The following is a 12,200-nucleotide window of genomic DNA, read 5'->3' as shown; positions in this document are numbered from 1 at the left end:
GTATATCAGGTTTTTTCACGTTTTGCTTTTTCGTTTTTTTTTAGTTTTAACTGCTTTTTATGTGTTCTAATAATTACATGCTTTGTAAACTTGATTAAATTGATAAAATTTGTATATACAAAAGTTTGTATTCTTTCGATTTATTGATCCAGGATGAAACTTCAATATATCACACAAAAGTAATTTAAGCATCTTGTACCCTATGCACATAGATATGCTCATCGAAGAATACCCTTAATAGAAGTGTAAAATTCTGTGTAGTAAAGAGGAAAAGGAAAAACTTTTGATCATGTATGAAGGTGGAGTGTATTCTAGCCATAATGGTACTCTTACTTTTATTCCATATCTGATAGCAATATTATCTGATAACCCTCTCTAAAGCATTATCTAACATGCAGGTCCATACAAAGTGAGAGCAATTTCTAGCAATCAATTTTCTTCTCTGCATCTCAATTATTTCAGTCATAGGAAACGCGTAATCAATATCTTAATTATTACAGTAAGCGGGACATGGGAATTCTTCACGTATGGAATTGGTTATTTCGCAGAACCTATTTCCCAAATCCGGATATTACAAAGGTTTTTATAGTCCAGCTGTCTAGGGTGGAGTTCCATTGGATTGAAATGGCCGTTTTGAACCCTAATTTAAACATAAAATCTTTAGAATATAAAGATTCCCTGGGAAAAAGGCATTGAAAGAAAATGAAATCTCTTAAAGTATTATGTAACATCCCATGTGTGCACCTTCATTGCGCAACATCCTGCGTGTGCGCAGTTACAAGTGGGTATCCCCCGCAGGCCCTGAAGTCTAGTATATTACACTAGATTGCATCATCTTTAACATAAGTAAACACTCCCCTATTACAGGCCATCCAAAGAAATCTTGAAACGTCTTGAAAAAATATCTTGAAGAAAAACTTCTTTGAAAACTTCCCCTCTTGGAATACTGAACTCTTACACGTCCTTTTACATAGCAGTCAAAGCCCCATTATGTAACAAGCAAAAGTAAACAAACCTTATCACATAACAACCAAAGTAAACCTAGGTAAACCAAAGTAAAACTAGGACATAAGCAGATGACTATTACGTAACAAACATCTGCATCTCCTAGGGAACATTCTCCATATGACGTAACAGACATCTGCATCTCTTAGAAAACATTCTCTATGACGTGACTAGCACCCGCGTCAAGAGGGGATAATCGCCCAACTTAAATCATTAAATGAAGAAAGGAGTAGTGGGTATGAGCGCCTTTAAAGTGCCTAAGCCCTCACTTATCTTTGTTTTATTCTAATAAAAATAAAATTTACAAAATTGCAAAATTATTATAAATGTTGCATTATTTATTTACTAATTTTACGCCCATAAAATTTCTGCGCCCGGGGCAAATTCTCCTGTGTCTTCCTCTTAAACCACCTTTGACTAAGGTACTCTTTATGATTTTTCCGGTTTCAAATGTAAGCGGAGCTTATTCGAACTTAGGGAGAGCATTACTTTCAACACCACCAATCTAGTCGTTTTTAGCAACTTACATTTCATTTTTATAAAATGATCTTTTTTCATATTAATTTTACCAAATTTTGCAACATTTTTTATATATTTTTTTTCTTTTATTATTCCTGTCTCATTTTGTGTTTAATAAAATTTTGTATAATCGTAACGTTTTTGTGCGTTACTTCAACTTTTTGATACACATATTGTCATTACCATAGTTCTACTGTTTCACTTTTTTCAGCTGGAAGCAATACCAAAAAGATCACTTAGGGGAAGAGGGACACAGAAATAGAAATAGCTTTATTATTGCCTCACTTCGATTTTTGATAGTCCGTGGCTCCACGCATGTTTTTAACCAATTCTCCCTGTCAACTATAATTCAATCACTGGATAAACTTTTACTGTTCCCATGGTGATTTAAGTTAGTAAAACTGTTTGAACACATTTATGTAAGTGCAGGTATATTTTCATGGCAAAACTAAGCGTTTAGATATTTCAGTATATTGATCCACGACGGGGAAAGTGGACTGCAGTCATTTTTTTTCGCTGGACTTCTATATATATATATATATATATATATATATATATATATATATATATATATATATATATATATATATATATATATATATATATATATATATATATATATATATATATATATATATATATATATATATATATATATATATATATATATATATATATATATATATATATATATATTATATATACATATATATATATATATATATATATAAATATATATATATATATATATATATATATATATATATATATATATATATATATATATATATATATACACATATATATATATATATATATATATATATATATATATATATATATATATATATATATATATATATATATATATATATACATATATATATATATATATATATATATACATATATACATATATAAATATATATATATATATATATATATATATATATATATATATATATATATATATATATATATATATATATATATATATATATATATATATATATATATATATATATATATATATATGTATATATACATATATACATATATATATATATATATATATATATATATATATATATATATATATATATATATATATATATATATATATATATATATATATATATATATATATATATATATATATATATATATATATATATATATATATATATATATATATATATATATATATATATATATGTATATGTATTTAGAACACGGCACATCGTATAGAAGGAGCTGTAGTAGAAACTTAGAAGAGGGGGCTCATTCGATTGGAAATTAAAAGTCCTGTTGCCTAGTTGAAAGTGACTGGAGGGCAACCCATCCCCCCACAGGTGCATACCTTTGCAAAATTCATCAAATCGAAATTTGAAACGTCTATTTCACAATCTCCATGCCTTTTCATGGCCAGAACATAATTTGCACTTAACTGAAAAAGAAAATGAATACGCATGGTCAGTTTAATACACAGCTAATATTTATAACTTAAAGTCTTAATAATTATTGATTTATTAAAGTTAAAACATTTAAAATGTAGTTTTTTCCACTAAAGCGAAAATTATGTTCTGGCCTTGAGAAAGCATGGGGGTTTTGAGCCCAACTAATGTTAATTTCTACTTGTTTTGAGTTTGTCTGGGTTATCTATTGTGATTTCAATTTGTTTCCAGTTTTATTTGTTTATTAACGGTGACACACAATAGTTTTTCGATTGCTATATTATCTGATCTTATGCCTGCTCATTTTAGATTCAAAGGAGTTCTTTACTTTTCTTTGAAAAACTTGTTTTGTAGAAAACATTTTAGATTAATCAAACAAAAAAGTGCAAAAAATGTAGTTCTATCCTACTTTCCAAAGGAGGCCCTATACGATCAATCTTTTTTATCGAAAGCTTCCGTCAATCGATTGACACAAGCATGATTGAACGTTTAGAAGCTTGTATTGCGCTTGATTCAATCGACTGACGTTGATTGATAGAACTTTTGTATGACTCAAACCGGATGACAGGGTTGATTGACCGTCCATGCCCGTTTTGATCAAGCCTTGAGTCAGTCACTCGCCAGGAACCATGGAGGAAACATCACAAAACTCGGAAAGTCAAATTCAGAAGTCTGAGCGCGAGTTTATTTATTTATTGATAGAATTATACCGTGATCACCCTGAATTGTGGAAGGTGAACAGTAAAAACTATTTTAACCGACACAAAAAGAATGCTGCATGTGACAGGATAGTGCAGGCTTTAAAGGCATTAAAACCGGAATATACTGTTTCCGATTTGAAAAAGAAAATAAATGTGCTAAGAACGAATTTTAACCGTGAACACAAGAATATCGAGAATAAAAAGAAGTCTGGCGCATTTACAGACGACATCCCCGAGCCCTCTCTCTGGTATTATCATGACCTTGCTTTTATAAAGGATCAAATTGAAACTGCTGAAACCGAAACTACTGAGGTACGGATTTTTTTTTTCCAAAATTAGAAACTCAATATCCAGCCTATTTGGGAACAGGAAGTAGCTGCCTAGTCGAAATTGGGTGATAACCAAGAACTGCTTGCTGTGGGATAGTATAGCTGGTACTTACCTGTTATCCCGACCGCACTGAAGAAGTGAAGTTAGGTTGATTATAATGAAATATACCAAAATATGATAGAAATAAAATAGCAACAAAATTATGGAAACTACAAAAGAGGATTATGGGAAACAGGACCCCAGAATGCATTATAGTAAATGCCTAACTACTTCTATATAATAAAAAATTAATTAAATATACCTGCATAGTAGTTTATCTACTTTTAGGCTAAGCTAATTATCTCCAAATGTAGACAAAGAAACCGGTTTTGCTCAGATCAAGAACTCGATTGTGGTCAGGGTAACATGTAAGTGCCGTATAGCTTAACATGGATGAGCGAGTGGAGTAAGCAGGTGCCTCTTGTTTCCTCTCTATGTGCATAGTTTAGAGATGCTATCCTACACAAAAACATCAGGGGTTTCTATTACTAAGAGTGTGCCATTACCTTACCTGCCGTTTAACTGCGTTTCTCTCTCCACGACACTTAGTACATGTAGGAAGTACTGGGAAGCTAGACCTGATAATCGAGCCACTGCTGTACTTTTGTATGGGGGTATTTGGTTAAATAACAAACAAGCTCATATATTTCTTTGAGAAAGAGAGGGAGAGAAGTTTGTCAAATCAACAGAAACACAAAACAGAATAGTAACAAGAGCAAAAACACATAACGATTAATAATTATTTCAATGAACAACTCTATCTCTAGAGACCTCCATGAGGTCTGTTTTTAGGGTCAAATCTCATTACCATTTTATTTTTAATTTCAAAAATGCTAACCTTTTGTATTTTTATAAGTGCAAATGTATTATTTGTGTAAGTATTTGTTGATATCGTTCTATTGTGCTGCGAAACCACGCATTCCATTTCTTGTGCTTTCATAGAGGAAATCCTTTCATAGAGCAAAGTTGAAGCCAATTTTCCCAAATTAAGTGAAAATGACAGTGAAAAATGAAAAATTAGCCGTGTAGAATCATAAGTGCAAAGATATGCTTAAGAAAACAGACCTCTTTCTCTTTTTTTGTACTAATAAATAAACATGCATTTTAATTGGTAGAGAAAAAAATTAAGAAAGCTAAAAAACAATATACAACGCTGGTGAATTTTTTTATACTAATTATGGAGACAATTGTCTCCATGAAACTGATCTACGGGGGTAGAAAATCCACTATTTTTCTTATTTGTCTTATTTTTGCTTTTTTATCTTACGTCTCTTTTGTCTTATTTGTCTTTTTTATTGGCCACTATTTGTGTTTTCCCTTTTTTCGCGTCAACTATTAAGTTGCATTTAATTCTTTGTAGTTTCGATATCAGATGAATGCATTGTCTCCATGATCCTCCACATGTCTCCGTGTCTCCACAGCATCTGTGAAAGTTTATTCGACATTATAGTCTTCACTTTGTAAATAGTTGGTTCTGGTTTTCATGCGCAAGTAATTGGGCAAATGTCAGCATTCTAAAACACAATTTTTCTAGCATTATATGGTTCAAATTTAATGTCTTTTTGAATCTCTTTTGTATAATACCAAAAATATTTTCAACTATCCTCCTTGCATGGACAATCTCTTGCTAAAAAACCTTTCACATCCGTTAAAATGGCCTTATTATATGGCTTCATAAAATTAGGAAGTAGTTGAAAAGCTTTGACACCAAAAAAACACGAACAATTTTTTTTTTTTTTTTTTTTAAGCACTGGATTCTTCAAGACTCAACCATCTGACACTGCCGTTCATTCCTACGTCGACCGTCATAAATTCGTAATTTGCATTTACAATAGCCATTAGCAAAATACTAAAGTACCCAGAGTTAGCATGCTTTTGGATTGACATATGCAAGCCATCGACGCTTCCGAAGCAGTAATTAAAATTCCATTCACCTTCAAATTCCTTTGCAATCTGTTTCCATCCTTCTCCAAATTTTGGAACCTAAAAAGAAAGGCATAAAGTATCTTTCTTATATTTAAGATCCAAATAAATAAATAAAAATAATTAAACATTATTAAGTATAATCTCCACTCTTTTCAATGATTTGTTCATTGCTCATTTATTGCAGCTGATTGTTATAGCAGCTTTTTGTTTGGACAGCGGAAAAACCCCTAAAATCTGTAGGCACTCGAAAATGGCAAGCATTTTTAAAGAAAGATTACTCTGTTTTATAGTGATCGAAACTCGAAAAATGAGAACAAATTTATTTGAATGTGATCCTAAAAAAGAACCTTTTCGTGACTTATGAAATTAGCTTTTGATAAAACTAAAGTATGTGTAAGGGAAAAAATCTAGGCCATCTTGATGGTTTCGTGTGGTTAGATCCCTATTTGTGAAATTAGTATTCAGATTCCTTTGCAATCTGTTTCCATCCTGTTCTAAATTTCAGAACCTAAAAAGAAAGGCAAAAAGTATCTTTCTTACAGTTACGATCCAAATAAATAAATTAACATAATTAAATATTGCTAAATACAATCCCTACTTTTTACATTGATTCTTCATTTCCCATTTATTGCAGGAACCGTTTCCTGATGAAGACTCGAAAACTCAAGTGTTTATTGCAAACACAGCGGAATCAATGAATCCTAGACCAGCCGTGTCTCCACAGAAAAAGAAAAGAAAAGGTCAGCCAGATGCCACCGAACAACTAGCCGGATTAGCAACAGAGTACTTTAAGCGACCTCTGACAGAGGAGGATATCGTAGCTCAAAGTTGGGCTATGAAATTAAAAAAGTTACGTCCGGATCAGAAACGTTTTGCTGAAAAAATTATAAATGACACACTCTTTGAAGCAGAAATGTGCACTTTGACAAGAGAAGGATTGCGTTTTGAAACGTATCAACGTCAGTCACCCTTTCCAGCTTCATCATCAACGACTTCACCTAACTGAAATTATTTGAACAATTCAGGTTATAATCGGCAACGCTGTATCGAACCCCTCCCCATTACACCAATGATTTTCCCGACTCATCCAAATGAAAAGTCTCCACGCTGTGAAATCCCTTAAAATCAAGATGCTGTTAAGTTTTTCTCACCATTTACCTCAATGGGAACCCAATTCATGATTATTAATAATTTTCCTATTTTTACTGTTCAATTCAAAAGTTATTAAATCTGATTTTGCTGTATCATAAAATATTGTAAAAAAAAATATTACCTTGTTTGCCCATGCATTTAGTTTACATTGTGATTTTTTCAATGTATTTATTATGTTGCAAATATAAATATAATAAAGAAAAAATAGATACATGACTGAATGTTTTCTTTTAATACTTCGATAATTGGTGAGCAGGTTTCCATAATGATGAGTTACAATGTGTGGGGAGCCATTGCTACATGATTTTCAAGTGTTCCCAACCCAAACCCGAAGCTTGGTACCAAAGAGTTAGGGTAAATTAAAAGTGGAAACTGGTGCTACTGTAGACAAAAAAAGACTATAACCGCCATCTAGTGTCTGGCGACACTTGAAATTTTTTTAAGCTTCGTATTTTTTTCCGTCAGGAAAGGAGATCAGACGCTTATACTATCCTATTTTTCCAGTTACGCTAAATAAATTAATCATTGATAAGATTTTTTTGTTATGCTACTTTTTCGTTATATTCTTTTGTGGAAAATTAATCAGATTTTTGTCTAAGCTATATTGGTGTTAGGACAACTAGGGACTACTCTTTCCTAGTTGGGGAGTGAGGAGGGTCATAGAAGCTTTAAGCATTTTGAAGTTAAGTGATGTTGGTTTGTTTTTCGTTAGTTTTTTTTATGACCCTTCATGGAAAATCGCACATTCTTATAGGTTCCCAACGCTTTGTTTGGTACCTTAATGTGATGAAAAGTTTCCGAGTTACAGTTTCCTAAGCGAGTTTCCTCACTTATGTCCTTCTCTGTTTTGTGACGAACTAACTAACTTCAGCAAAATGTCAAAACTCTCTTTTTTCATTCTAATGAACTTCCCCTAGTCATTTTTTATACCCTTTTTGATTTCTATTTAACAAAATGAACAAAATATAAATCATTACAAATGTAAATGACTAGGCTAGAGACAAAATTTACTTTTTGCTAACCCGTATCTATTAACTATATAAACATTCATTGAGTAGTCTTAAACTCATAAACGATAGAAACAATCAAGCTCTTCCAAACACCTCCAGGACAACAGCTACCATCAAAGTACAACTCCAGCAACTCCTCCCCCTTCCACCGACTCCTTCTCTCAGTCTCACGGTCCACTCCAGCCCCCTCTCCCCAATAAAAACTCTAATGTAGAATTTTTTGTACCACTGCTCAGACCAACGTTTCCTATTATATTTTTTTTCCACTTCAAGACAACCAAGGTCAATGCAAGAAGGCCGGTTCAGTGTTATAATGCATTTAACAGATACTTCAAAGCAGAAACTTTACAAATTGAATGGAAAAACTAAATTGAAAGTGAGTTCTGATCAAGATTGAAAGGTTGATTAAAGCCTAACTGAAGATGATTGAACACACGTTCAGCGGTTGTATGATTGAACCATTCTCAGCGGTGGCTGACCGTCTCAAAGACAAAGGACTAGGAATGCAATTTTGATGATTTTTGTTCTTGAAAGCCATTTCACGATAAAAATTAATCCTGTCTTATATCAAACACAACGACAAAGACTACCAGGCCTTTCCATCAAACAAACGATAAAGAAGGTAATATAATAACAAAATTTGAAGATAGTGAATTAAAAAGAAAACTAAACATTTCAGCTTTACATACTTTTACATTGTTTTGTTTCACTGGGGATCCCCATTATGGCTAGATTGTTCTTTTTTTTCTTTTTTTTTTTTGTTAGCGGTTGTCTTTAAAATTTTATCATTGCATTACCTTCTCTACAGCTTGTATCGTATCATGGTTGCAGCAGTAGCTGCAACCTAGTAAAGAGTGAACTAACGCCCATAGTGACCAAAAGTTTGCAATATGCTTTAAAAAAATACTAACTTGTGGTCAAAATTTGCCAGTTTTAGCTGATTCAGGAATTGTAACTATTATTTCGATTAATATTTAAATTAGAAAGTTAGTGAAGAAACAAATTTGCACGAATTTTGAAAAGGGGCAATAAATCTTTCGAAAATAGTTTCAGATGGAGATGAAACGTACACCATTGAAATCGCCATTGTTGGAAACGCTATTCAGTAAGGTTGCAGCTCCTGCCTTGAACAACTAAGAAAACCACTTTCTTTGCATGGGTAGTACTTATGTGTCCTAGTTTTTTTTCTTCTTTTTTCTATACCACCAGCGGGACACTGAAATATCATATGGAATTCTTAAAATATGGCCCCCAAAAAGTGCACTTCGGGTATCATTTCTTGAAGGGAAGACTGGGAAGAATTAAAAGGCTACTATCATAATCTCCATAGTTGAATACCTTATCTGTGAGGTTTACAATCCCCCCTCATATATGTTCTTCCCTCCCAACCTCATTAATGAGAAAATATCATTTTCTATCGATTTTTATATGCAATATTTTTTTATATCGATGTCTTCTCTTTTCTTCTTTTATGTTTCTTCACCGCTAGCGGGACATTGGAACATCATAGAGAGTTGTTTAAATATGGCATCGAAAAAGTACACTTTGGGTGTCATTTCTAGAATGGAAATACTAGGAAGAATTAAAAGGGAACTATAATAATCTCCATAGTTGAGTATCACACCTGTGAGGTGTACAATCCCCCTCGTTTATGTTCTCCCCTCCCAGCCTCATGAATAAAAAAGTCTCTTTTTGCATGGGCAGTACTGATGTGTTCTTTTTTTCTGCTTTCCTTCACCGTTAGCGAGATACTGGAACATCATAAAGAATTATTAAAATATGGCACCCATAAAGTGCACTTTGGGTGTCATTTCTAGAATGGAAAGACTGGGAAGATTTGAAATAGTCCAGGACTTTTAGGGTTTGACCCGGACAAAATTGCAATATAAACGAAAATGGTACCAAAATGATCAGAAAAAAATTCTGTACAACATACTAAAAGTCCCCATAAATCCGAGTGGGGCGAGTACCCGAAAAACAGGGGAAAAGGGGGAAATGCGGGGGAAAATGGGAAAAATGCCGAACATGCCCAGAAAATAGTTTAAAGTGAGTTTTCTGGGGGTTTTCACATACGCTGATTACTAAATTGACATCTAAAATTCAGTATAGAAAAAGAGTACCACGGAAAACGGGGGAACAGGGGAAAGAGGGGAGAAAAGAGAAGAATACAGGGTAGGGGTAGAAAGCGGTTTGAAAGATATTTTCTGGGGTATTCCTATCTGGTGATTACGAAATTGAGAAATAAAATGATATAAAAAAATCGATTAACATAAAACGGGGAAATGGGGGGGGGAGGGGAAAAGGGAAATATACAGGGTAGGGGTAGAAAGCATGTGGAAATGTGTTTTCTGGGGTTTTTCTATCTGCTGATCACGAAACTGACCCCTAAAATGAAGGAAAGAAAACGAGAACCATGAAAACCGAACAAAACTGGAGGAAACAACGGAAAAGGGGAAGGGAGGCCTGACTCCTGAGCCAGCTGCTAATGGCTAATAAGTAGGCCTATGGACAAAATAACTCGCTTAAGTATCAAACTTGTACTTTCTTGAATCACAGACATTTCTTACAACCATTTGAATTACTAAACATAAAGAAAACAACCGCTTGGCAGTTATATATAAAATGGCTATTATATGTAAAATTTGCACTTTCGAAGGCAGTATAGTTGACTTGAAAAACACAGCATTGATATCACTAGTCGAGCTCCTCGTCTTCGACAATCTCGTTGTCCCTGTTCAAACAGTTGATACCCTGACATTCTCCGCACGCGAACGTACACGCTAATCCATTTTTCTTGCAGTTGCATCGCGAGTTCTCGCAGCCTGTCTTACAGTTGCATCTCACGACACTCAAAAGAGTCTGAGGTGCGGGCAGCAAATGGGTCATCACAGGTGAGTATTTATGGTCTCTGAGGACCCAACCCCAGTCAGCCGGGTCGAGGTCAGCTGGTTCCCCTTTCCAACGGGATACCTGGAGGCGCACTCGCTGGGAGTGGAATGAAGCTGCAGCTTTGGTTGGCGGAAGCCTTTCAGGCTTAACAAACGCCGTAGTATTAGACGAAGAAACTTTTTCCAAGAAAATTCGATGTCGCAGCTTAGTGAGATCTTCGTTTGGTCGTGCTTTATACAAGCTGAGGAGAAGATATTCACCCGCTTTCACAATTTCATCTTTGGACGATGATTCATCCAGAAACACTTTGCATTTTTTTCTGAACACTTCGCTCTTCTTCAAAAGAGGTAGCACAGCTTGCTTTCCAAGTCCGAAAACTCGTGAGGTCGTGTCACATCCCAAGAGTGCGTGCCCTACCAGAAGCAGCCTGGATACTTCTCCCATTTTTTTTTGCACTTCGTTGAGGCACCAGAACCGTGTTATCGCTTCTTTTGCGTTCGTTGACGATTCGAAGTAAAGTGTTTTTGCATTAGGCGGGAGGTGATACAAGAGTAGAATCAGAAGGTCAGTGTCGTTGCCAAGAACTATTGTTTTAGAGTTTTCTGCTTTCGTTACGGCAGTCTTCACGATTAGATAGTCAGCATCGTCCTTCGCATGGACGACTTCAAATCCTTTGGCTCTGAGTTTTTCCCCGATGTAGCTTATAATTCGCTGTTTGTTCTGAGAGTTGCTCAAAAACTCTTCCTTCTTTTTCTGGAGCTTCATCCCTAAACTGAAATCGATCACTTGATGCTGGCTTCCCTTACACCGTCGGTTGTGCGTAGCATCTTTCGTGGTTGGACCAGCGCTGTATCCATCGAAGACAACAGTAGGGGAGGTACAGCGTCGAATAACGAAACTAACATAGCTGTCACAGATTGAATCATAAGTATCAACAATCTTCCAAGGTACTTGCTGAAGCAGCCAACCTCCGTCAACTACAGTGACACGATCTGACACTGGCAGGTGGTGAATCGAGTCCGTGTTCGCTTCTTTCCATATTGCTTTCGCTAGTGCAGGTTTGTCTGGCTGACGCATTATGCCAGGATTCTCAAACAAAGCGGGCGGATAACTCCACAGTTCGTAACGTAGAGTTTCTGCCATGTCATTTTCAGATGTATGGGTAGCAGTCGAAA

At 34.4% G+C, this 12,200-nt stretch overlaps 1 protein-coding gene and 1 long non-coding RNA gene across 3 annotated transcripts in view; one reads left to right on the top strand and one right to left on the bottom strand.

The window, feature by feature from the left end:
• LOC136035003 (uncharacterized) overlaps positions 1 to 7,454 on the top strand; it is a 74,140-nt gene extending 66,686 nt beyond the window's left edge. The window contains exons 1-2 of one of the 2 annotated variants that reach the window (XM_065716576.1): positions 3,346 to 3,991; positions 6,609 to 7,454. In XM_065716576.1, coding sequence (XP_065572648.1) covers positions 3,608 to 3,991; positions 6,609 to 6,980 — 756 coding nt within the window. In that variant the 5' untranslated portion in view covers positions 3,346 to 3,607 and the 3' untranslated portion in view covers positions 6,981 to 7,454. Of the gene's footprint in view, positions 1 to 3,345; positions 3,992 to 6,608 lie in introns of those variants that run through there. The other variant, XR_010619312.1, reaches the window with a different exon arrangement.
• Positions 5,080 to 12,200, bottom strand: part of LOC136035005 (uncharacterized) — a 77,426-nt gene continuing 70,305 nt past the window's right edge. The window contains exon 4 of the long non-coding RNA XR_010619313.1: positions 5,080 to 6,031. This is a non-coding gene — a long non-coding RNA (uncharacterized LOC136035005). The remainder of the gene's footprint in view (positions 6,032 to 12,200) is intronic.

Source organism: Artemia franciscana, chromosome 13 (genome assembly GCF_032884065.1).
Source record: "Artemia franciscana chromosome 13, ASM3288406v1, whole genome shotgun sequence".
NCBI classification, from domain to species: Eukaryota; Metazoa; Arthropoda; class Branchiopoda; order Anostraca; family Artemiidae; genus Artemia; species Artemia franciscana.
This window is presented reverse-complemented; position numbering and strand designations above follow the sequence as displayed.